The following is a 27,458-nucleotide window of genomic DNA, read 5'->3' as shown; positions in this document are numbered from 1 at the left end:
GCTTGCTGTAGGCATTTACAGTTTATAGTCTGTAAAGCTACTCAGCTAACCTAGTGTAGGTGTCTGCTTCAGGATAAGCTGAACAGTTCTTCAAGCCTCACTGAATGTATTGACTAAATTTTTCATTGGCTATAACAGGAGCTTAGACTAGTTGCTCCTGAAGGAGAGACCTGTTCAGATATGTTGTTGGTATCTGAATCAAGGTATCTTAATAGATATCTGAATTCCACCCTATCTGAAAATACCCTAGGTATCTTTTTTTTTTTTATATATGCCTGTTAAGTCTCTCATCAGTTACGCATCTATTTTATGCTTGACCAAGTGCAGATCCATCTTCACATGCTGAGGTGGCATAAATTCTCTTACCAGTTTACGCTTCAAACAAGCGCACTGGACAGACAAGAGTAATTTCTTTGTACTAGATGTTGGGCAGCACTTGCATGGTTTAGCAATCTGTGTGTTATTTCTTATTCTCCTTCTTACTGTATTTTTAATATTTATGGCAGATTCTTGATGTATACTGTACACTGCCTAAGCTGAGAAGTGATGAGATGAAAACAGAGGAAGCAGGGGTGGAAGAGGGACATACTTGGGGAATGTGCTAGTATTTCTAAATTAAACTCTCCCTTGCAGACAACTGATCAAGCAGTACTCTGATTTATTTTTGTTCTTAAATAATTGTTCCGTTCCTGTAGGCTGGTGGTGCCCTAAGGTAACAGGGAAGGAACTGGGACAAGCCATCACAAAGACAAGGAGGCCATGGAGGGCTGCAAGCTGCCTTGTCAGAGAATGATAGGACTGCTTGGAGAACAGGCCAGCTTCTGTGGTTTATAGATTTAGACAGGGAAGAGTATTTAAAGGGTATTTTGAGGCATGACTGGGCATGCTATTTGGCTATTTTCTTACACATCATCAGATTTTCCTAGTGTTACAGCTTACCTGTTTTGATAGGAATTCTAACCTTACAATAGGAAAAAACAAACACATTGTGTAAAACAGCAGTGCAATACAGCATGGGTTATTAAAAATTGTATTCTAAATTCACATCTAAACCCTAGGTTCACACAAGAGCTTGTATGTATACACTTGGGGGCCTGCTTAGGAACTGGAAAGCAGGTTACTGATGTTGTATTTCATGAACTCGGAAAAGTGATCTTGTTCAGGTTATGTAACAGACAATTGCTTTTAATCCCTTTGAATGTGTGGACTTACCTTGGAACATGACACATGCCAAATCGCAGTCTTCAATATCTGAGAAATGGTTCCAGCGCTGCTTAGAGTTTAGGTTTTAGAAGATAAGAATAATATCTCCTAAATTAAAGCATACAAAGAAGCACCAGTGAAAGCTGTTACTGAGGGAGTGGAATGAGAAACTGAATGTAAAATCTTAGATTTGATGTTTTAAATCTTGATTCAGATCTTTATAGGAGTAACCCTTAGCTAAGATTAAAAAAAAAAAAAATCAAGAGAACCACAAAAAAAAAAAAAAAAAGGTTGCAGTCTGTTTTTTGAGAGCTGGTAGACCCAAGAAAGAACAAATGTAGTTACATCCTCCTTGTGCATGTGTGAAGTAATATACTGAGTGTACGTAATCTTCCTGCTATAGAAAACTAAGACATAGGTTTAATTAGCAATCTTTACTATTAGAGAGGATGTATAAGTAGTTTGGAGGACTTAACTTGAATCCTCGATTTTGGGTTGAACTTGCAGAATTGGCAGTTAAATAAATGTGGGTTTTTTTTTTTTTGTTTCTTTATAAACTGAGGATATTTTGGATGAAAGTCACTATGGGAGAAGAAGGGAAATAATGCAATCTTGGTCACTTTTTAATTTAAGACTGTTCTTACAATACAGACGCATGTATGTATGTTTATATGTGCAGCAGAAAGACTCTCACTTTTCTCTCTTTCAGCATGCAGGGGAATTTGATACAATAAAGTTATTAAATTAAACCTGCCTTTTTAGTTCAAGTAGGTACTTCAACTACAGGGTTTAATTCTATTTCAGCCTGTCTGCAAAACAGCTGACAACTCTGGCATCTTGAGAATGGTTTTGATACTACACATACTAATGTCTCCAGGCCCTAAGATGTTGTAGGTTGCATATACATGAAAGTTTTCAAGCTTTGAACAGCCAGTAACTGACAATTCAAAGACTGCTTCTTGAGGCTATTAATTGACAACGGTAATAGATGACAATTCTCATGCATACACAACCACTGTCAAAAACCTTAAAAGCAAGCACACGAAGTTGGATGTCCTATCTGAGCTTCCTTTGGCTTTGACATTCGTTAGTGCACCTGCAAAAGTGCATTTAATCTACGGGACTCACCCAAATAAGGCATTTGCAAACACAGTTGAATTCTGTTGTCATTCTTCCAATTGTGCTGAACTGTGGCTTAATGCTAGCTAGTGCTTTTTTCTGTGGTTTACTGAAGTTCTGCCAGAAGGTAAACTGGGCTGCAGTCCAGCGTCCACTGAAGTTAATGCAAAGATTTCTGTAGACTTCAGCTGGACATCAGATAATGCGCTCTTACTTCTCTTGAAGTTAATGTTTAGTGACTCCGAAAACACGTACTGGCTGGAAAGGTTGTGTTCCAAGATTAGAATTCCGACACCAAATATATTCTACATAAAATGCTTACACACTGGAAAAAATGAAGAATGAATATGGTTTCTCATCAAGCATAAAAATAATAGGTAAGGTATGATGAAGGCAGTCGGGACAGTAGAAACCGGAATGGAGAGGAAAAGGATCTGGTGAATTAATACAATAGCAGATTGAAAGAATGGAGGAGTCAAAGATTCATGTCACTAAAGCAATAATGCACACATGGGATAGCACTGATGTATTCATATGGTGCTATTAAAGTATCAGACAAAGAATTAAAAAGAAATACAGTGAAACTAAGACAGTGAAAGAAAAAGGTTCAACACATTATCCAAAATGTCCTCATCTGTAAATAAAAAAAGCAAAAGTTAGAGAAGTTTTTTAGGAAGTTTCAAAATCCTGTTTTTTATATTAATGAATGGGGTAGGAATGAGAATAGGAAAAAACATAACAAGGATTGCAGAGTATGACATACTTGGTTATCAAATACCAGACCATACTGAGGAAATTCTGAAGAATGGGGTAAACACACACATGCTGTTCATAAATGCAAGGCTGGGTATATTACAGAGAAAAGTCATTTATCCATTTATTAAGTTTATGGTCTCCAGAAAGGGCCTTTTGAATTACTTTTGACAATTCAGTGAAGATGTCTTTCAGATGTATAGCCTGATCAGAAAAGAAGATGGGGTGGGAAATATTTAAACAGAACAGAAAAACATGCTATACTATTATATATATTAGTAATACAAATTTATAAGAGTACTGTGCTGAATTATGGGGATCCAGCAAGAGTGATGTCTGTGAATATGGACATGTAAAACTCTGACAAAAAAAAAAGTGATGGAAGAGACTGGAATTATTTCATGTAGAAGGAGGAAAATAAGAGGAAATCTGATGATAAAATATATATGGAATGATGAATACAGTATTGAAAGCAGACCAAAACCTAGTCATTCTGGCTCTGATCCATCCTATCTAATTTTAGATACTTACAGTATAGATGTCTATGACTGAAGTGGTCAGCTTGGGCTCCCTTTATGGCCAATGGAGAGAAATAGGTGCGGTTAGGGAATGGTTCATCTGACCTGCTGACTTCAGCATCTCGAAAGGGAACACAGGGAGGGGAGGTCTGCTGAGCCTTGGTCAGAGGAATCCCACACTGTGTTTCTATACACAAGAAATCAGTCACTGAATCAGAGGTGTGAAGTTAAAACTTGGCTGGACAAGAAGATTTTTTTTTACAGAACCTCTTACCATGGAAGTAATTTTACACAACCAGTTGGTTGTGTACTCTAGCACGTAGCACCAGGTTTGCAACATTCATCATTGGTTTGGGTGTAAAGACAGACACAACAGGTCCTTTCAATATTACCACAATTCATTCAAAAAAAACACCTTTCAGAGTAGAGTTAAGAGGATGAATTTCAGCTAAAAGAGGCTGATCTCCTCAGTGTCCTTCCACAGACAGAAAAGCTCCCTTGAGAGTAGGTGGACTAGGCTTTGGGTCTGCACCGGCCTCGAGACACCTGTCTATTCCTGCTCACTGTAGAGTATGACTAAGAACATCAGTCTTCATGGATTCAAACAGACTCTAACTGGAAGGATGCACATGAATGCTTTTGGAGAGAAGATAATCCTAGGTTCACTTTGCCTCTTGTCTTCCTCTGTGATGTCTAAAACTGGTTCTGGTGGTCATCTGGGTTGTGTCTTTAAGGAAGAATGCTTTGCAGTGTAAATTTTTGTGCACTTATTTTAGTATTTTAGAAGACAAATTTTCTAAAAGTATGTATTTGAAGTCTTGTTTGGTTTGCCTTGTTTCAGAATTTTACAGGCATAAAAATGAGTCAGGCAATAGGGTCTAGGAATGAGCAACTCCCTCTCAGAGCAAAGAAGAAAAGGTTTGTCACTGTCCAGTGACACAACATTCACATGTTACCAGACACTACAAATTGCTTAACAGTGGTAAAGCAACCTCGTTGTATTGCCCACGTGATTTTAAAATCTCTAGCATTTTCTCAGTGATTGGTCTGTTGTGGTTTGAGCCCAGTCAGTAATAAAGCACCACGAAGCCCCTTGCTCACTCCCCCGGCCCCGGTGGGATGAGGAGAAAATATAAAGGCAGGCTTGAGGGTCGAGACAAGGACTGGGAGGGATCACTCACCACTTACGGCCACGGGCAAAAGGCAGGCTCAACTTGGGGAAGAAACAAAATCAATTTAATTTACTATAAGTCAAATCAAAACAAGGATACTGAGAAGTAAAACCAAACCTTGGAACACCTTCCCCCCACGCCTGTGGGGTGTGTGGTGTACTGTGTGTCCCTGAATATTTTATAATACTTATTTGCTCTTCTGTGAGTGCTGACTTAACGTCTAAAATAGCGCTGTCTTTGCCAAACAGATATTTGTGTAATTTTCACATTTTTAATTTTGATTGCTGTATTTATATGATAAGTTTCAATTTTGGGTTCAGCTGAAGGATAAATAACACAAACAACACAAGAAGCATCTATTCATTTCACTGTTGAGAAGGAATCACTGGCCATTCTAGTTTTGCACTGAGCATAGGCGTAGCAGCTCCGATGCGTTACATCACTTTTGACTCCTGTCTTCTTTTTTGATGACCAAATTTTGAAATTTTCCAGATTGAAGTTTTTGCTCTGGCAAAGTCTCACTGCAGGAATGAGTAAGCATTTTGGGTTTTGGTCTGAGGACTCTGCCCTTGTAACATAATCTGTGTTGATATGGAATTAATTTTCCACCTGAAATCATGATCCTCTGCCTTTACTGCATTATAATCCTCCCCAGAGCAACCATTTGTGATACTGCAGGCAGATTATGACTTGAAGTGAAGAATAAGCTTCAGCAAACAGAAGCAGATGAGCTCTTAAAGAGATAAAGATCCCATTTTCTTGCTAGTAATAAACAGCAAAAGAGAAAAATATATAAAATACGAAGGAGAAGCACTGTCTATAAACAGACTTTTCTCGAAGTCAAAAGTGACTTTTTCATATCAAAACATAATACTTAATCAGTAAACCTCAAAGTATTTTGAGGTGAAGTCACTCAGTGAGACAGACCCACATACTTAAATCCCTATTTGGCATGCATTTCTTAGCACTTTTAGAGCTGCTTAGCTTCTACCAAATTCTTCTATTACATAAACATACTTTCTCGAAGAGTTTTATCCAGCTAATGGGGATGGCAGCATGGTGAGGGAGCAGCTGCAGCACAGGGTGTATAACCAGGCTTCGGCCAGGAGCTATCATCTGTAAATGAATCATAATGCTTTTAACATTTAGAAAATCTCTTCTGATTTCAGAACTCAGAATAGATTTGCTGGGTATTTTGCTCTTTTCAGGAATATTTTATTTTACTATGGAATAGTCCCTGATGCACACTAATATTTTTTTGTAAAAGAAAATGACCACAAGAAGTAAGCTCTGAAATAGTAGGCTCCTTGTGTTGTATTTTTCCCTGTCATCCTGAATAGTCCTAGGATCACATTGAATGATATGTTGTAAGTAGCTGTTAGCTATTTCACAGTGTATAAAGAAACTGGGGCAGTAAGTTTTCCTGCTGCAATAGTGTGGCAGAGTATCTCACAGATTTACATCTTTGAATGTTTAGAGATCTTCCTAAATCTGCGCAGGTCTGCTGGCTGCAGTGGCTTCCACTACACTGCTTGCACTGGTTGATACAGCCAGGGTCCTGCTTCTATTAAGATACAGGGAGTCGAAGTCTGGCCGTGCCTGTAGTCTGACTGACTCTACTGCTTCTGTAGAATAGGAGGGATCATAAAAAAGGATTCAGGAAATTTTGGCTGTATCTTTCCATCATGTGTATTTCATAGCCCTGATAGACCACATAACATGAACCTCCCAGATGGACTAAGTAGAGCTGGGCTCTATTCCTGTCCCTCCTGTCCAGTGTCCAGGAGTAAAAGGTTGCTACCTGGAAGTTACTTCACCTGATACTTCACCTTAGCACTTTAACCTTTTCATATCATCTGTTGCATGCAGTGTATATTTGTAGCAATTACTAGCATGTGTATGTAAATATATGTTTGTGTGTTTTGGCTCTTTAGGGGTATATTTACTTAATGGAGCACAGATTCAAATAATGAAAATAGCTGTCTGTCTCTCTGAGTGCCCAGAACAGACTGCAGCTCTCTTCCCTTGCAGTATCATGAACATTAGAGGAGTAAGTCCAATTTGCACAGAGCCACACCTATGACTTTTGATTGCTTCAATTTACCAACATAACAACATTTTAGCATAACTTTTCTATGCTGATTTCCTAATTAACACAAACCAAAACAACAACAACAACAAAAAAGCAAAACAAAACACAAAAACCAAACCCAAAAGCTAAGGGAAGGAAACCTGCTAGAACAGCAGGTTTATATGGAAATGTATTGCTCTCACTAGTTTTCAGCTGGCAGGAACTCCGGATATTTAGATTCACAGCATAGATTTCTGCAGTTTTAGCTAAAATCTCACCTTGCAGAAGTCTGATTCTTTATATGGACCAGCCATTTCTGAGTGCTGGGTTTGTCACACAAGGACTACAGCGGAGATATTTTACTAGAAGAAAAAAAGGTAGAAAATTAGGAATTGTTGCATCTGTTCTTGGTTTTGAAAGGGAATATAGTCCTTAAACTGCAGACTGTCACTAAGGACATAGATTTGGCTGACTTATTCTGAAAGCTGATGTGACTAAGTGAAGGAAACTCTTATTTACAACCTGGCCAAGTTTAATATCAACCAATATTGTATTAAGTACAAATGATGCATGACAGGCTAGTGCATGCTTATGAGGAGACTGAGTGAAATGAGAGAATGCTCACTGTAAATGCTCTGCAGGTAGCAATACAGGGCTAGCATTTTACGTGTCACCATTAAAGGAATGAAATTCTGTAAGGCTGTGAGACATTCTAGATGATGCTCAGAGGTTTTCACAGCAAGCCTCCAAAAAGCATTTGTGAAGGCAGCTTTTCCTGAGTTTATATTTGGCCAAATATATTTCTCAGATGATAGCAAGACAGCACTCTGTCTTAATTATTTTATTCCAAATGGTAAGGTCTCCCCCCAAATCTAGCAGCATCAGACCTCTTAACAAGAACCATTAGTCATAATTAAGTGTTGCCAGGTACCAATTTTATTTCACTTTCATTCTCAGGAAAAAATGCACCTTTTCAGCTCAAGGTCCCTAAAATAATTTCTCACAAGGCCAAGAATTAACCTGGAAAATTTTAATTATAAATTTTAAATTAGAACTATTTAGGTATAAATAACTAAAAGTGTAAGCTTATAAAGAAAAGCAACACGAGTTACTGCGACTAGCTGTGTCAATAATACATATAATTGAGAAATATAAAACAAATGTGATATTAACAGTACTTGGCAACATCTCTTTATTGTTACATGCAGTATATATGGACATTGTATTAACTTAAGATGAGCATGCTTGTACCTCAAGTCATTATTAAGATCCTGTATGATTTTTCTGTTGTTATATGGCTCCATTCTGGGAGATGTCAAACGCGATGATTGCTTTTTCCGTTATAGGGCTTTAGATCAAGTCCTCGTCATGCTAGAAGACGTGTAGCACCTCGCCTTGAGGAAACACAACCTATAGTGGCAGCTCACCACCTAAGTGAGCAGGAAACTTCTGTAAGAAAAAGAAAAATCAAGAAAAGTAGCCGAGTTCAACCAGAATTCTATCATTCTGTTCAAGTTACTCCAACTCGAAAACCTGTAAGTATTCTACCTTTAGGGATAAATAGCACTCAAAGTATATTATAGAGGCATGTAATATAATTCTACTTTTTGGGCCATCCATATTCTGTTCCTCAGTTTAAAAACCCTTTCAGTTCTCATGTTCAGTGAATCTAGATATAAGTTGGTTAGACTGTATTTAATGTTGATGCAGAACTAAAAAAAATCCAGTTCTGAGGAGGGGTTTTTGAATTTTGATTTAATACTCAGTCTATAGTTAATATTCAAATAAGATATTTCATTTGATAGTTTTATAGTGATATTACTTAACAGGTTTATATAGCATGTGTATGTTATTGAAATTCCTCACTCAGATTTATCAGAGATTCTATGTACTGAACCAAATTTATATTAAATCTCATTACTAGATATGATTTTGAGGTCTTTCCCGCTTTACACAGTATTTACAATCTTTGTGCTCAACAAAACTTATATCAAGTTTTATCATTCTTTGCTCCTCAGCTTGATCTACACATAGTTCTTTTAATATTGATAGCCTACTTTTAGTGAGGAAATATGACAATTCCTTGAAACACTTACAGAGTTCATAATGTAAATGCACATGAAGATTCTTCTTGCAGACATGATGCATTTCTCTTTTTAATGAGAGCTCATTGCTTTGATGCATTTGCTGACTAACCTATCTGTGCCAGTGTTAAGGGGCTTGAACTACTTCTATTAAGCCAATATTATTAAAAAGGTAACTATTTAGCATACATTAAAAAAGATTATCTTGAGGTTGCTCCAACCAAACGGAACCTTCCTAGATTTGTGTTAATTGAGCACCAAGAATTATCAGTGAGCTCTGAAGCTGGTTTGAGAAAGAGCATTCCCTAGTGGAAGTACATTGCCTGAGAGAGCAAGAAACTTGCACAAAGAAAGCCAGAGCTGCCAAAAACTGCCAGAATTTTTACCTTTTAGCAGATACATGTCGTTTCTCTGCTTCCACTTCACTACTCCCCAATTTCCTCTGTTCTCTCATGCTTCTACTTACTATTTTACTCTGCTGCTGTTTCTGTGGTTTATTTTGATCTGATGGATTCATCTTCTGCTCTTCTTAAAGGATCTGCTCTTCCTTTCTTCTCAACGATCTCCCTTTTACTCCCATCCTATCTTGCTCTCTAGACTACTTTGTCTAACTCTGTTATTCTTACTAGGTCTTCAGCCTCTCACCAGGCTCTCCTCTCTTCATTGCTTGCTTCTGGTCCTTTCCCCACTTTGTTGTCCTTCCTTCATCTCTTCCATCATTTCCTCTATATTTTCTATTCCACTCGTGTTTTTTCGATTCTCTTTTTTGTTTGATTGTTCTTATTTTTTTCCATGGCACGTCTATGCTGAGGGTAAGCCTGCCTGTAATTGCTCAGGCTATTACCAACTGCCACTGATTACCAATACGGGAAAAAGAGCATCAGTGGTGCTGAATTAAAGAGATAAAACTGTGGAAATGGTGTAAGCAGCAAAACAGGCTTTGAAGAATGGATTAGTGAAGCAAAGAAAGCCCTGCTTTTCCCCAGTCAGTAACATGTCAGGGACTTCATGACCAGCAAAGAAAAAGAAGTATAAGAATAGAAAATGCGCAGTATTACTATATAACTTCACTTTCCTGTCATTTCATGGGTCTATGCTGTGTCTGACCAGACCTACCACTGGAACAATAATAAATACCAGATTTAGAGAAAACTTCTCTCAGTGCTGTCACCATTATGTCACTATCTTGAAATTGCTTTTGCAGTATATCTTTTATGCAACTTTATATAGTTCTTTTGATAGCCTTTCATTCTACAGCCTTGATGAACTCACATTTCTACAAAAAAGAATAAATCATTATCTTTATTAGACTACGATCCAGAAAACATAAGTCACCAATTTCATTTCTCATGGACGTTGTAAGTTATTCTGAATGTATTATTAACGCTATGGTGACAGAGTGAATAAGGTTCATGCCGTGACAAATCCCTGCAGCGTTGTGAAGTTCCACGCAGTCACAATGTCGTCCATTCCACAGTTTGTTGCAGCTTTATTCCACTTAGTCTCAACGTCTTGAAGATGAGAGGCTTTTGGCCTTTACCTTTGTACAGTTTTACATGATTCAGTGCCAGAAATGCTCTTGTTAGTCTGCATAATTTATTTCCATTATTTTTCCCTGTTATTCCTAGCTCTGCCCACTTGAACCACTTTAAATAAATCATCCATTGTCTTGATGTTTACACTGTGGAAATAGTTGTAGGCAGCTACAGCCATATCCTGCTTAGTCATTTCTTGAAAAAAATTATGTATGATGTCTGCTAACAAGAAGACATAATTTCTCCTCATAAAACAGTTCTCCTTCTGATCATTTTTGTTGCTTTTTTCCCACTCATGCTTTTTTGTCCCTATTTTCTGACAAGGGAGAATGGTATTTCCAAAGTAACTATAAAACAGCCTTACGGAAAGATTTTTCTTTGCTCCAGGAAATTTTTGACTAGTCAGTCCAAAAACATGTTAGCCTGTTTTGTTGCCATATTAAGATATATGCTTAAAGACCTTTCAAATATTTCATTAAAAGTTTTGTTGGACGTTTAGATGCTAGGCTTTCTTATTCCTGCTAATTTACACTATTTTATATTTGGATGGCTTTGTTGTGTCTAGATCTTGTTTTGCAGTTTCCTAGCCACAGCTATAATTATCTGAATTTGCTTGGATTATTTCTCACTTCCTGTGTAGTAATCTGAGGTCTTTCAAGTATTGTCCCTGATCTTGTCAGAACTAAATTAGGTGTAATTGTGTGTATGCGAGTAATCCCACTGAAGACAATAATTGCTTGCCTTGAAAATCTACATGAGGAGATGTTTACAGAAATAGAACATCAGTTTTCTCTGAAATTTTCATTTTTTTTTACACCTTCCAGGCCATTAATGAAGCTATTAAATACATTTTGTCCTAATACTGATCCTTACCAGACAGAGTTCATAGCCATTTTCACTTTATTTTATTCATCTTACTGCAGTGCAACGTCAACATAATGGTGTGCAGCTCACCCCTTTTAAGGCACATTGTTATATCTTGTGCCCTGTAGGTCATCCTCTCATTGGTGGCTGTATTATTTGTGCTGACATTCACTATAGGTGACAGTTTTACATTAACTTCACACCGAGGAGGGTACAGATACCTATTACTGAAGCGTGCTTTGAATTTTTGAACACAATGGAGAACTCTTTAGAAGAAACAGAACCGTGTTCTTTAAATTAGCATGACTTCATGCAAGTCAAAGGAGTGGTACATATCACTCCTTTGAAGAATCGGGTAGCTGATTCTGTATGGGTAGTTAAATTTTCTGAAGGTGTGGAACAATGCGCAAAAGTCTCCTGTTGTGAGCTTGCTGTTGTCTAGCAATACTTCTCCAGGGCAAATTTTAAACTGGGGGTTTTATTACAAGCATTTTGCAAATATTTTTAATATTTCTATATTTAAAATAGTGGTCTGCTCTGAAGCAAAAGTATAAAAGTCTGCAAGTTATCGATAGTTTTTTTCCTGTGCTGGCCTGGAACCAAAAGATGGCTTTGAGTTTGTGTAAACATATCTGGCTCCTGAGCTATGGGGTCAGTTAGACATACAGTTCTGCCAAATTCTAATTTCACCTGTATGTCTAAATACATATTTGAAAAGATATGCTGTCAAAGCAGCATCTTTTGACATCTCCATTGTTAACCAGTTTGAAGGGCTCCTAAATTGCTTTACTCATGCAGCCACCAAGGATTATTTAAGATCATGAGATGTAGTACCAAAATCTGCACTTGTGTTTGTCATAACAGGATCACTGTAAGACATGTGGCAGATGAGACTACAGAGACTGGAGCATAAATAAACCCAGTTCTTTCACTTTCAGATGTGAAATCCCTGTTTCTACTCAAAAGCCTTGTACTTCACACATCCAATCTTACTGGTCTATTTTGCCCCGGCACTGTAGCAACAGCATATATTGAGGTGATTTTCTACTGAATAGTGTTAAAAAAAAAAGTATTTCTGAAGTCACCTACAAAGAATAAACTGATGACAAATAATCATCTCAGAAGCACTGCTGCTCGTAGGTATCCCTCAATGCCTCCTAATCAACCAGTTTCTAATTATTTAAAGACTGCCCTTTGCTGAAGCAATTCAGCTCCTTAGGGGTGGGTGCAGCATTGCTACAAGTCACTACAAGGTAACAGAGAGGGAGGTCAGATGTCTGGGGGATCACATGTAAAAAATCTACTGATGTGTGCAGCTTCATTTGGCTCCACTGAGGCTACTCTCATGACTGAAGTGAAGCTTGCACTGTACAGACTCGGATGACGCAAGCTTGAAAGCGAAGTTAATCAGTTTCTAATGCATGTAAAAGCATAAGTTGTCCCATCCATGGTCTTATTCAGCTATTCTGGTTTTTGCTTTTATGTGTTTAAGCCTTAAAACTTACGAGAAAAACAGTATTACAATTCTGTAAGAAAAACATTTGGGAGGTTTTTTAAACATCTGATACTAAACCATTTATAGAAGAAGTCTGAGTATTAGTTGACACTTAGCTTACTTGAGATTAAATTTTTCATATGGATGAAGTTGTTCTACAGGGCTTTTTAGGAGTTTTTAATATGTCTCCTTAAATAATTGCCATTTCATTTTATTAATTTCTACTTCTTCTTACTCTGGTGTTATTTACTAGTTTTCCAATACCATGTTGTACTTTATGTGATATCTGAATCACCTAACACAGATGACATACAAAAATTACTCATTACCCTGCACAAGACTTGGTTAATTCCAAGTATTAGCTATTTAATCTATAGATTGCATTCATAGGTTCTTTCTTTTGAAGACATCTGCTTGTGTTGGATTGTGTCTCCGGTGAATCACATTTAGAAGCAAATATGGCAAAACATTATCATATCATCTTTCACCTTCAGCATTTTTATTAACATCATATTAATGTTCTCAAAATGTATGACAAAGCTGTGAGCTACCAGACTCTGCATGCACGTGTACGTACACAGACACGCGCGTGCATGCGTCCTCTCTCAGGATAATTTGAGCACAGCCACAATGAAGAAATGCAGGGAACATGTGAATGAAAAAGGGAAACAAGGACTGGATTTTTTGCTCTAAGATGTAAAGGATATTGATGGGGATTTTGAGAAGCACCTGAGAGTTTATTAGGTTTTTAACAAGATTTAAGCACCTAGCCATATTAAACATTTTTAAAAATACCTCAAGGAACATATTTTACATGTGTAGGATCTTTGCAAATATGACTATAAATGCTAAATCCAGTCATCTTTGAAATAAAGAGAAAGCCTTCAGTGGCCATTAGGTTGGCTTCAAAAGTACCTCTTCTCTTTCCAAACATACACACGCCTACCAAGAGACTGTTTACTTCTCTTTCTTGGACTGTTGTATTTTATTGCTTTTCTTTTAGCAAATAATTCCTCACTGATAAATTCTTCATAAACGGTTTTGCACTAAGACTTCATTTTCCCACTGTTCTGCTAGCTTCTGTGGCCTCCTCCCTTGCTGCCTGCTCCCAACTTCCTTTCCTTCTCCACCCTGCAGCCCATCTATTGCATTGCAGCAATTGCCCATTTCTTCCACTCCTTTTGCCCAGCTCCTAGCCAGTTTAGATTTTTGAAGGGATTTCTTAAAGGTGTATTGCCATGATTTTCACTAGGCCAGGGAGGCGATGTCTTTAAAACTACTTTTTGTTAAAACACAATGGTAACATGTTAAGAATTAGATCTGAGATTTAAAATTATTGTTGTCTTTCTAGTGATTTTTTTTTTCTATGGATGAGTTATTACAGCTGTTAAGCGTAGAGTAAAAGAAACATTTAATTGCAATAGTGCTAATAATTATTCATAGAATCATAGGATCATTTAGGTTGGAAAAGACCTTCAAGATCATTGAGTCCAACCATCATCCATGCCCACTAAACCATGTTCTGGAGTACCTTGTCTACGTGCTTTTTGTATACCTCCAGGGATGGTGACTCGACCACTTCCCCGGGCAGCCTATTCCAATGTCTGACAACCCTCTCATTAAAGAAATTTTTCCTAATATCCAACCTAAACCTCCCTTGCTGCAACTTGAGGCCATTTCCTCTCGTCCTATCACCAGCCACGTGACAGAAGAGAGCAGCGCCCACCTCACTACAATGCCCCTTCAGGTAGTTGTAGAGAGTGATAAGGTCTCCCCTCAGCCTCCTTTTCTCCAGAGAATTGATGACACGTGTATGTAAAAGTACATAGAAATAAGCATAGCATTAACAGTACAAATCCACATTTAGGGCAGCACCTTAACTGACTTTACTGCTAGCTCTTATTTGGAGAGTTAAGGTCATTTGAATTAATTGTCCCCTGTAGTGGCACATCATGCTTGTCTTGAGTTTATTTACTCAGATTTACACTTGTGTGGTTGAAAATAGCATCAACCGTATGTTATTTTTCTATAAACAGTTTCAAATCATCCTACACCTGAGGGCAAAGCCCTCTACTGCAACAGGTTTTGTCTTGATAGGTAAGCTGATTCCATACAATTTTTATTTTGTCTGTATCAATTTTCATTCCCAGGGCAAATGGTTATTTACTGAAAATGGGATAAGAGTTTAAACCAGCCTGGCTTTGTTTGATCTAAAGTTTGAAAGAGGGTCAAAGCGCACCCTTGGTCCTTGGACCTGGAGCTAACTTACTGCTAAATTAGAAGTGAATGAGATAAAATACTCTTCAACTGTTGTATGAAAGAAGTAGAGCTGTAAAACTCTGGCTTGAAAAATGTCTAATAGTTTTTTTTCCACTGTTATTTTGCCATGACTTGTATTAACTGGGATTTTGTTGTTCATTGATAAAATTATACTACATGTATGCAGTGTAGCCTCACTCAGAAATCAAATTTTTAACTGTTGAGATTTTTTTTTTAAATCCCAGTGTCCTTCCTTGAGAGGTAGTAATATAAACCTAAGCTGCTAAAACGTGCTAGCAGTCTTAACTGTATGAAAAAACATTTTATGCAAGTGATCATAAATAGTAAATTCTGTACAGTAGATGAAGGCAGGTTAAAAAAAAAATCAATCATCTCTGATTTTGTTATGATGGTGTTGTGTGCACAACTTAAAATGACCAGTAATTGTCTCACAGATGCACAGTAATTATAGTCTAAATGCAGATGCTTCCTTTTCCTTCACTGCCACAGGAGTCACTCTTCAGAGTTGTGTTGTGTAACATCCTACTTTGGTGCACAAACAGTACATCTTTATATAGCAAGGGACTCTCTTATCCATTTGTGTTTATATATAACACTACGCATGGGTATTATGTTAAAAGAATAGTTTGGCAAAGGCAAGTCTTCAAACGTTAGGAAGCACTGGAATTAAGGTTACACACGCAGCTTTAATTCAGTCAATTTTGCATCTGCGTTGTCATATAGACTTTAACTATATGATGGCATACTGTTTTTTCACAGGATGTACTCTGTATTCATTGTAGGATGGAAGTGCTCTTAGGATGACTTATGTGTAGGAGTTCTGCAGAAGTTGTGAAGTGTGTAAATGAATAAAACAGGAGATTGCAGGAAGAGAGAGGATCTCTTCTTTAAAAAGCAGTGAGTGCTGCTTTGGAGATTGAAGGGTGGGCACAAGGTACTGTGAACGTGCTGAACAAGTGGCTTTTAAAACATTTTTTATCTTCCATTTTCTAAGTGCCTGACTCAAAGCATGTAGTTGGGTTTATAAACGTACTCAAGCTGTCATTCACCACTGAACTCTGTGTGTGCTGAGTATACCGATACCTAATTCTAATAACTCTTAAAAGTTAGAGATCCCTGGCATCTCAATTTGACCTAGGTATCAAAATTGACCTTCTGGTTTCAGTTTGCATCCTGTGTAATGGCAAAGATCATTAGTATTTGTGAAGCAGTCAGATACTACTGTAGTGATGAGGACCACAAAACAGTCTATGAAATAATAATTTCTTCTTCACACCAGCTTTTGAATAGCATGAAGTAAGTTAAGTTCTGGGGCTGCCCATTGAACAGAGGATGACAAAACAAAATACTGAACAACTGTTTATGGAGTGAATATCACCCATCATTTGCACTAAATAAGAGCAAGACACTGGGGATGTAATAGTATACAATCACATCATTATGACTTCATCACGATGTACAAATAAACAGGCTGAACTAAGGTTGCATGGTGAACCTTGAATCTGGGATTTTGTAACATTTTAGTGCTTGACTTTGCAACCTTAAGAAAAATATTTTAACAAGAACTTTGTGTTTAATTTCCTACTGTTGTTAAAAAAGGAAACTTAAAAACAAAGCTCCATTGCGCGGCTCATCAGCAGGTTTTGACACTTGAACTACAACACAGAAAATTCTGCTATTGGATTTCAGGGAAAGACTGACAATATTTGTATTCCTCCATATGAATCAGTAACACAGGGGAAGATGTATTTTTTTCTAGAGGAACTCTCAGATATTTGCTAATGGCCAGAGTTGGAGTGAAATTTCCGTTTCCTGCCAGGCTCCTTAGGGGCACATGCTTTCTTGTGCTCATTCTTCCCAAGCGTGGCTCTTTCTGCCCTGTCTCCTCCGGCCTGTTCCTGACCTGCCTCTGCCCCAACACTGGCTCCTTCCTCACTGCCCAGTCCTCACCCCTCTGCTGACCTCAGTCGTCCTCCTCTCGATTTGTCAGTCCTTGTATCACTCCTTCACGTCACACCCCTTGCACGGCCCTTCCCAGGCTCACCTCGTCAGTCATCTCGTTGCTCTGAGACACTTGTTCAACCAGTCTCTTTGATTTCTGTGTCTCCCTGTGGCCTCTGGTTGCATACTCCAAGCATACCTTCCTTGGCTCTTGTCTCTCTTCTCGGAGACCTTCTCACACACAGTTCCTACTCTCCTTGTTCATCAGAGTACCTTCTTCAAAGCCTTTTAGTGAGGCAATACTAGTTTCATGCTAGTGCATCAGATCCTTAGCTCTCCCCTCATCCGCTCTCTCAGCATTGATGGTTACTAGTCCCACTTGTTACCTTGCAGGTCCATATCTCCTCTAGGCTTTATCCACAGAGCCTGCTGCTCCCTTCAACACTTTCCAGCTGCAGCTCCCAGACTCTGCCAGTCTCTGTGTTTGTCCCTCAGGCTGTCAGTCCCAGAGTATTTCTCCAGCCCTTTCCTCCAGTGCGCCGGTTCCGGTGTTTGTCCTTTCTACATTCAGATCGTATGGCTTCTTCCTCTTGCTGGCTAAGCACGGCTGAGTGAGTCACAGAGAGCATAAAAGAAACGGTCTCCTGCCTGTCAGGTCTGGTGCATGCCCTCCCCTGCTCTCCATGCCTCTTGCCCACGCTGCCATCAGCCTGCAACCACAGCAGGTAACTATTAGATGGAAAGACTAGTTTTGCTTCCACATCTCCAAGCTGGAAGGATCCTGCTCAGCTCCTCAGCGGGGATGGTGGGTGTCCTGAGAGGGGAGGTAAGAGCTGCGAGGGTGGAATTTGCTTGGTCAGTCTGTGATGATGGGGTATTGCTCCTGCAGCTGTAAGAGCCCTGAGTCTTGAGAGGCTTTGTTTAGTGGGTGCCAATCTGAAGAGATTTTCGTTGATATATTCAAAACACGGCCATGTTAAAAAAAAAAAAAAAAAATCTGGCAAAATCACATTGGTAGTCATCTGGGCCCTAGGAATAGTTAAATCAAACTATTTAACTTTGCAAAGAAGGACTACTAGCAGATGAGAAGAGATTAAAAGAAATTGACTTGCTCAGCAAAACCAAAAAAGGCTGAGAGGTACAATGCAGGCTATGAACACATCAGGGAAGCAAAACCAGTATTTAAGGAAATGAACACTGTTGTTGCAAAAAACCCAAAAGACCAGGAATAAGTTTCAGGCGGCAGCTAGAGGAAGATTACTTGTAATCAAGAGAGCAGTAAGTTCTGGAGCAGCTTTCTCATCAGAGCAGTGAGATCAAACCCAAACTTTAAAAGCTTTACTTTATACTCCCTGACACCAGGGATAGCAGATGATATTTGTATCTCGAAGACTTACCACTCTGACAAATGTAGGCAGATTTTTAACAAAGATGGCAAAAGGCCTATGTCTAGCTTAAAGGATACTTGTAGTTGAAGTAATCCATCCCAAAGCCTAGAGTCTTCTCAAAAAAGATCACTGGGATTTTTTTTTTAGTGTTGACAAATAACTACTAGGTATTTTCATCACCTTGCTCTCAGGCTTCTCAGTCAGCCTTTGACTAAAAATTTTCAAGAAAATTAAACTTTGGGCTGGGAATACTTTCAACCAAACATAAGATAAGGCAACTTAAAGTGGATTTTGTAAGATAAAACAATCTGGTAACTTAATTATTAACAGTATTACTAGTGTTGTGTAATTATAAGAACCTGTATTTTCAAATAGTTAAATGTTGATTGATTGCTGGATCAAGTCTTGAAACTTTGTTTTAAAACATGGGATTGAAACAGTTTGAAAAGAACAAATGAATACTTAATTCTATAAGGAGGGAAACTTATCACTCAGGAATGTTAACAGTTGTTACTAAAAGCAGAATATCAATACCACTTTTTTAGATTTTCATTATGCCATTTTAAAAAATTCTTCCAAGTCCTCCTTTTATTTTTTCCTTGAAAACAATCTGTGCCCATGAGAGATTCAGAAGCTACTTAGAACTTTAATTTGTTGTTTGCTGGCCAGAGTGTTTTCATACTGTGATAAAAAAAAATTACTCCTGCCATAAAAGGTATGCTATCAAAACATACATATAATATAATACAATCTACAATGAGAAGTTTAGAAGGCTGAGGAAGGTATTTGAAGCTAGACGATTTCTTATTCCAGACTCTTCCTTTGTTACATGGTTGGCCTTATAGGTGTAGTAAGCAAATAAAACTGTGTGCCTTCCTCAAACCTTAGTTTTTTCTGTCAAGTTATTCTCTTTTGTGTCTGGCAGACTGGGGGGATCTGAATAGGTGCAAGATAGCTGCAATTAAAAATTAATACAAAATTTATTTTTAGGTAATGGGAAGACTTTTTGCAACAGTTATATACAGCAGACATCATGGAGAATATGCATTTATTTTATAGAAATAATTCATAATTTTGAGACCATGAAATCCTGATATTTTAGGTATTAATATCTACGAAGCATTAATTTTGAAACAAGATAATGATAATTATAATGGAAGTAGCACTTATATCTTGCTGATAGTTTTAGCATAAAACTCAACTAAAATGTCTATTCCCCATGCTGTAGCTTCCCAGATACTCAGAGCTCAAAATATTATCTTCCCATCTGCAAAATCTTCAGTACCTTTCTGTTGGCTTCTATAATGTAGGTAAGCTATTTCAAGATTAAATCCTGTAATTCATGTTGAAAAATGTAGAGGAAATAGGTGAGGAATAAAGGAATGGATTAAATATGTAACATATCAGGGCTGTCACATTGATGATATTATTAATTTTCCAGTGATATTCAAAAAGAATCCACATTTTTGTTAGCATAGTTTTACTAAGCAGCTTTTCAAGAGAACTGCTGGCTTTGGCACAACACGGCTAGTTTAATCTGAATGTTATTTGGCCCCACGTACATACAGGTCTAGGTTACACTGAATGAAGTATGCCTTGCTTTTCAATTTATTCATTTGAAAAAGAAAAAAACAATAATCAGGATTTCCTTGCACAGCAACATACCTTTAAATGCCTTATTTTTCTCTTATGATAGCTATCTTCCTTGGTGGAAGTTGCTGAGATCTGTGGAGATTACCTTGACAGTATCTGATCCCCCAGCTCCTTCCACAGTTAACAGGGAGTTACACATGTGGAGCATCTCTCAACTTTCTGCTCTTGAAAAAGATCACTGATAAATGAAGTAAATGAAACAGAAACTCTACTTGTAGCGTAGTACTTGCTATTTTCTTTTTTTTAGCTACTAGAAGATGGTATCACTTCAGACCAATAAATACTTGAAATTTGGTGTATCTCTGCAGAATTGGTACACGAGGTGCATTGTGGTTTCTGTTGCCTCCATTGCACATGTCTCATCCAGGGACTATTTCAACATTTTACCCAATTACTACCTAAAGCAGAATGTATTAGCAATCATCGGAGCAGGGATCAGAACCCAGCACTTCCTTCTCCCCAGAGAGAGCCTTGCATGCTCTAATGCAGAATGCTACGCTCTCTCTTCTTCTTTCTCATTCCACACCAAGAAATCTTGAGGGGTTGGGGTTTTTTTTGTTGTTGTGTTTTTTTTTTTCCACCTGTACCACTTCCACAACCAGGAGGTTGTTGCAGAATAGTCATTAGGCTGGCTGCTGGGAGATGAGGGTTTGAGCCTAGGTTTCAAGCTTCTTAAAACAATAATGAAAAGGCAAACAGCTGATTCACTTCTTTTATTGTTCAAAAGAAACTAGTGCTCTCTGCTGTTAGTAAAGGATGACTGAGTACCACTTTCAGGAGAAGGTTTGGGGGTGTCTTACATCCCTGAAGAATGAGATGCTGCATCATCCTGGGTGACCAGGTTTTTCTGACTACTTAGTTCCTACCAAAACCTCAGTTTTGCATCATGTCAGTTTTAGATGTGGAAGTAGATGGTTATCCAATAAACATAGTTTGATGTTACAAAACTGTATTTGCAATGTCCAAGTACATACATGGATCTAGCCCTTTATCCATTTTGAATTTCACGTCCTCAAATAACCTATTTCTTTCATGAAAGTTGCCTCCATAAGGTTATTTTCAAAGTGGGGGAATGGTAGGGATTGACCTACTAGCATCCAGAAAAGATTCCATCTCCTTTTGAAAGCCTATGAAAGCATCAGAATTTCCTTGTATAAATACAGTCACAGGCTCAAAATGCATATGATGAATAAACACTGAATGCTTATTTCCACCTTCTCCTACCTTTAGAGAGAAAGAATGTAAATTCTCTCCACAAATCAGTAATTTGTCTTGATGTTTGAAAAGCCAACCTGTTTGCAAAGGTAGTTTAACATAGAGTCAGACCCATGATGCTCAGGAGTTTCACATTTAGTGTACTTGCCTTCCAGCTTTCTGCTTATTGCTTTATAAAATTAAATACAAACACAGAAACTCTGTAGTTATGTTTGTATATCCTGGTAATGCAGGCACTTTCAAGCATGGACGTTCTCTTAAATGACTGGCACAGAACCAGAGAAAAATATTCACTTAATATGGCTGCATCTCCACTGGTGGATTTTTTTTTTTTAAGCTTAGCATAGTTGGGTTTACATTGCCCTTGTTTGTACTTTCATTTGTGTGTCTGCTTTGAATTTTGATCATTTCTGACAATATGCAGTCCAAAGGGACTCACATAGCCTGATTACATACATTGGATATTTTGTTTTCTGCATTGCAATATCATCTAATCAGGTTAAAGTGGTAAAGATTTACTAATGGGAACATTCAGTTGCCCTAGATTTTGTCTTAAATTTATTAAATTATTTTACTTTAAAAGTTGATCCACTTTCATATCATACAATCTGGGATGTTAAAGGACAAAAATAGCCTGTTACATTCAACTGATATTCTGAATTATTCTAAACTAGGAGGGATTTTGTTGAAACACACTCAGTAAATCCATGATTCAGACACTCCATTTCTGTTCATATTTATCCGTTGCCCATAATGAAAGAAAGGAAAATGTATTCCAGGAATTCTGGGATAGTTTAGTGTAAGTGAAATATAACTAACTCATAACTAAACTGAAAATTAAATTTCAGTGAATGTTGACCTGTACTTCCCAACAGCTTCCAAAAACCAGCATGAAAGGACTCACTGCAGTAGAAAATCTTCTCAAAGATAAGATGTGAAAGTACAAGATATTTGATTAGAACTCAGTTGGCCAGCACAATCTCCAATGTGTCATAAAGTTAGGGAATTTTTGCAATACAACAGTAATTCAGTATCAGCCTCTCGGCAGCTTTTGCCAGCTGGATTGCTTGATGGAGTTTAAAACCTGACCTCTCCTAATGCTTCCACCTCGAGGAATGACAGTGCAAAACCCACTGGTGTTCTTGAGGGTATCAGATCCTATGTAGGGGTGGCTTATCTGATATATGGTGCTGTGTGTTACATTATACTATTTTCCAGCTACACCATCTTCCACCTCGTTTCCACCTGATCTTCTGCAGTGCCTCACCTATGATGAACAGTCCTTCTTTCCCTCCTCAAAGGAAATCATGCCTTGGTACACGGCCAAATCCCTCTTACAAGGAGTATACTAAATACTTCTTTGAAATCATCCCCATTACTGGAAACCAGCTCTCTTTTATAGCACAGTAGCAAGCCTGACTCTCAGGCGGCTGCTGCAAATCACCTGATTACAGAGAAAACCGTAGACACTGGCAGAAATGAGGTTTGCTCTCCTAAATGCTTGTCCTGAGCAGTTTGCCTCCCGAGACACAGTGGTGAGGACTCCCTGTGCAGTTTGCACCCTCCTGTGTTACTGACGGTGAAATGATGCATTAAGTTTAATCCTGTACTTTGAATACAGACAAAACTCTGCTTAGATTTGCTTATGTATGACCAACAGGCTTCAATGCACAAGCTGTTATATGCATAACTGCTATGCAAATGCAACATTTCCCGCTGATCAACAACAGAGGCTACAGATAGGTCTTTAGGCTAATGAGCAGAAGGATGCATAATCGGAGGCATAGAATAAGCAGCTATAGCATCTGGGCTGTGACCTTATGGGCCTTCAAGCTAAGAAGGGTCAAGACCTGGCCCTTGCTAAGTCCCAGAGTAGGCTAAGTAAGGATGTGTCTGATCAATATTTTAGTGGCTATAAAAGACACTTCACTCTTGTAACTCAAAAAAGTGTTGTGTATTCTTAACAGTTATGTTTTTCACTTGCATACAGCAATGTGCTTTATAGAAAAATAACAGAAGTGCCTTACATATTTTGATTTTAACAGAATATAACCTATGTTTTTTCACATGCTGTCCTAATTGGCCAGGAACCCTTTTCAGGATAGTACAGATGTTCTGCATTTTTTGTATTTTTTAAACTGGTTAATATCGTTGCTGTAATCACAGAATGCTTATTTGGGGCTTACAGCTATGGCATGGAAAACGTGTTTGCTAGAAACAAACAATCCAGCAGGATGAGTGGTAAGCATGTTGTGAACAGTGGCTGCACAAAAGGAGAACAATTACAGACTTCTTATCAAAGCTATTAATTTACTCAAGCAAAGCAGTTGTTTAGTACATTATAAACGTCTTTGGAATAGCAAAGTCATGATTCTTAAAAATACTTACGTGCTTAATAGCTCTGTGTACACATTACTCAGATGTATTTCCATGCTGAATAAAAAAGAGGACTGCAATTAAGTTAGAAGTTGGCATTTCTTAGATGTGAGTTTGCTAGATTTTGCTATTATGAAAAATTCCTTTCCGAGCTTCCTACCTTGTTCTGAAAATAAGATAACGTGATTCCTGAAGAGTTAGTAAACTAACATGGGGTTTGTTCATTCATTTTGATATGCATGCATTAAGTAAGGTAGAACGGCTACTTAAAAGAGGATAGCTACTTGTAATATACATAGATGGCAAAGATTGGTCTACCTTTGCCTGCTCAGTTTGATTTCTCAAAAATACAGGAGTGGGGTCTTCTCACGCAGCTTATCTTCCAGTATTGTAGCATAGCTGACCAGAAGGACAGTCTCCTTATCCCTAAAATTGACATCTCAATAGAGTATGGAGAATATGTTCAGTTGTGTATATGAAACGATCACTCAACAGTGCTTTTGGTTTCTAAGGGTAGGAGGAACTAGAGAAGGAGTTGTTTTTATTAAAAATAAGAATGGGCTATTAAGGCCTCTTCTGAGAAAAGGAAATCCTACTGGATAAAAATTATAGCGTACTTTCAAAGATAAATCTGAGACTTGAGCGATCTTTCTTCAAAGCTTCAATAACAACTGCTATTGTACTTTGTCCTTGCATATTCCCAGCTGCTACATAAATACTAACAAACTATCGCTATAGCACCCTCACAACACCATGTCTAGGCTCTTTCCATTTTCGTGTTATAAACTAGAAACGAAGAAGGTGAAGAAATTGAAAGGCAAAATTTGTCTCCATAGGTCTGTGTGATCCAAAGGTACTAAGGGTTGCTGGGCAGCCAATAGAAGATACAGGCCCGAAGCAGGATGTTCAGAGCTGGGATTAAAAGGAACACTTTCTCTTTTACGGCAAAAGCTGGAGCTAAGGACAGGCCACAAGAAACCTAATCCCTGACTAAGCACATCAGGGGCCTGTTAGCCCCAGCTGGTACAGCAAAGTGCCCTCCATGCCCTGCAGCAAGCTGTGTACTTCCACCTCCCATCAGGAAGACACCTGTATGTGACCATCCTGCTTTATGAGATCCTACAGAGTTTTAGCTTATTATATAAACTGGCAGCAAAATATTCCCAGCACTAGAACTAATTGCGAAGGCAATAAGAGGTAGGATCAGACATCTCATGTTTCTGTTTTTCCACACTTATCTTGCTCTCTCCACATCACAATACAGTGAACAAGAATTCAGTTAATTGGGTTTTTTGTATTCATTCCCTCCCTCTCTCCCCTTTCAAACTTCACCATGAAGTACTGTAGAAGGAAAAAAGAGGATTGGGATAGACGCGAAGAAGGTCTGGAGGAGCAACTACTAATAAGAGATCCCCTCTTATTTAGCGGATTATTTAACTGTATGTTATTGGCAGGTTTATGCATCGTGAAGAGTGCATCACATTGTTATGCTGGATTATGCAGGTTTTGAGTTTTAAAATGGGTAAAATACCCCTCAACGTAATAATGATTCACTTGTCCACCCCATGAGAACTGACAGTAAAAAGGTTCACACAGCAACAATAAATTTTATCAGATCTCAGTAACAGTACAAACTTCCCCTGTAAGTAAAGGTACATTTTAAGCCTATCAGGGGGAAAAAAAAAAAAAAAAGGCTACAAGCCAAGCCTAAAATAATAGCTGTTTTAGTATCAAAAAATTTGGAATGTAGGTGGGCTGAATAAGGGCTGCCTGCATAACAAAGTACACTACACCTCTCCAAGTTGAGAATAGCATACCCCTAAAAATTAACATCACACGTGGACCAGCATCAGGTTACACTTTTGCAAGTCACAGTAGCTCCCACATGAAATCACAAATCAAATCCATCCTTTTCTAGTCAGGTGCCCAGGAGAAACCACCAGTCTTTCCAATCAGAAAACGCAAAGGAAGAGAAATAGCACCTTGCCCCCGTCGTGTCCTAATAACCCGTGTATAACGTTGTATCCTAAATTCTCAAGGTGGTGTTGAAGGTGGTTACCGTTCAGACATCTCCGTTTCCCACTTCAGCCTAAACAGGGAAGCTAGAAATGGCAGCAGCCCTATCCCTGCACTGCATCAGTGCTTATTTCCGCTTCTGGTAGCGCGGGTTTTTTTGGGTAGCTGGGAAATCTGAATGCGGATACAAGTCCATAAGCCGAGATCAGCCGTTTGTTTGCCGAAGTAGTCTTGCCAAAGCGTGACCGAAAGCCGGCTGTCGTGCCCCGCTACCCAAAGGGGCTGCTCTGAGAAACAGTATTTCCTCCTTCCTTCCTTCCCTTCCCGCTAGCCAGCCGCGCCGGCCTGTGCTGGGGACAGCGGGACAGGAGGAGGGGACGCGGGGCGGGGCTGGCCGGGGCGGTCACCAGGAGCCCGGCGCCCGGCGGGGGCTGCTTGCGGGCGCGGGTCCTTCCCAGAGACGGATTTACTGACCCACCTCAGCGGCAGCTCGGCAATGGCAGATCTTTCTCTTGGCCTGGCGGGGGAGCCAAACGCCATCGATTTGTAGCTCGAAAGGGTTGGGGGTTTTTTTGTTGTGTTTTTTTTTTTTTCGGTTGTTGTTGCTGCTGGGTTTATTGTTGGAGAAGCGGGAGGCTCATTTGCGAGCTGGTTGCCCAGCCGCAGGCCTCAGCTCTCCCCACACCTCCCTCCAAATGCATTCCCGCTACTAAAGACCGCCTGTTTTCTGGACGATCACCCTCGGCGCTCCGCACGCGCCTCCCTCTTCCCCCCCCCCCCCCCAAATTCACGGCAATGGTGAGCGGCGACCCTCTCCCCTACCCTCCTTTTCCCGTGAGATGCTTTTCCACGCCACACGGGGCGGGTACTCGCCGGTGCTACCGGAGGCCTCGCGTCCCGAGCCGCTCCCCACGCACCGACCCTGTCTATCTGTCCCCGTGCAGAGCTCCGGCAACGCGTCCTACCGATGCTCCATGTCGTCGTCCGCCGATTTCTCCGACGAGGAGGACTTCAGCCAGAGGTCCGGGACGGTGTCGCCGGCGCCGGGGGACACGCTGCCCTGGAACCTGCCCAAACACGAGCGGTCCAAGCGGAAGATCCAGGGCGGCTCCGTGCTGGACCCCGCCGAGAGGGCCGTGCTGCGCATCGCCGGTAAGGCGCGGCCGGGGGCTGGCGGGGAGAGGACGGGTGGGGGGCAGAAGGACCCCCGTCCCTTGCCGTCCTGACCGCCGCCCCTCCGAGTGGTGACTAAGCTCTTTGGCCGTGTTTTCTGGCTGGGTGGATTGATGCGTAGGGGAAAGTGAGCCGAAATACGCGCAGGTGCGCCCATTAAACTTTCATGCGAAAACGCATTAGCGGCGCGGGGTCCGCAGCCGCGGCATCGGCCCTTTCAGCCGGTGCCGGCGTTTCGGCCGGGAGGCCGAGGGAGCATCTCGCCTCCCTGGGTGGAAGCGGCGCGGGGCGGGCCGCCGCGCAGGGAGAGGCCGCGGTGGCGGCGGTCGATGCCGCTCCGCGGGGCGAGGCGCGGCGCCGCGCCGGTCTTTGTCCGTAGGGGGGCCGGGGCTGCGCTCGGGAGGGACGAGGACCGGGACGGAGCCGCCCGGTGTGCCTAAGGCGCGGGCGGGCGCCGGTCAGCAGCCCGGTGACAAATGATATCGAAAATACGGCGAACGTCTGCTTCTTCCCGGCGAGAGCTGGAAACCGCCCGTAAATGAATGCCAGGAAGATGCGGCGGTCCTCGGTGCTCCCCGGGGAAACCTCTGTTTCCCCCCACC

The 27,458-nt window shown here is 39.8% G+C and overlaps 1 protein-coding gene and 1 long non-coding RNA gene across 8 annotated transcripts in view; one reads left to right on the top strand and one right to left on the bottom strand.

Moving 5' to 3' along the window:
• The window catches only part of DST (dystonin), a 316,607-nt gene that overhangs the window by 8,186 nt on the left and 280,963 nt on the right, over positions 1–27,458 (top strand). For all 7 annotated transcript variants that reach the window (XM_052809218.1, XM_052809204.1, XM_052809202.1 and 4 more), the window contains exons 3-4: positions 8,183–8,371; positions 26,628–26,835. In XM_052809218.1, coding sequence (XP_052665178.1) covers positions 8,183–8,371; positions 26,628–26,835 — 397 coding nt within the window. The remainder of the gene's footprint in view (positions 1–8,182; positions 8,372–26,627; positions 26,836–27,458) is intronic.
• Positions 109–26,742, bottom strand: LOC128151695 (uncharacterized). Its single transcript, XR_008238449.1, has 4 exons — positions 26,649–26,742; positions 8,088–8,285; positions 7,115–7,198; positions 109–3,780 (listed from the first exon to the last, which is right to left on the bottom strand). It is a non-coding gene; the product is annotated as an uncharacterized LOC128151695 (long non-coding RNA).

The sequence above is a fragment of the Harpia harpyja genome, chromosome 15 (genome assembly GCF_026419915.1).
Source record: "Harpia harpyja isolate bHarHar1 chromosome 15, bHarHar1 primary haplotype, whole genome shotgun sequence".
In the NCBI taxonomy this organism is placed as follows: domain Eukaryota; kingdom Metazoa; phylum Chordata; class Aves; order Accipitriformes; family Accipitridae; genus Harpia; species Harpia harpyja.
The sequence above is the reverse complement of the archived record's forward strand: the minus strand, read 5'-3'. Positions and strand labels throughout refer to the sequence as shown.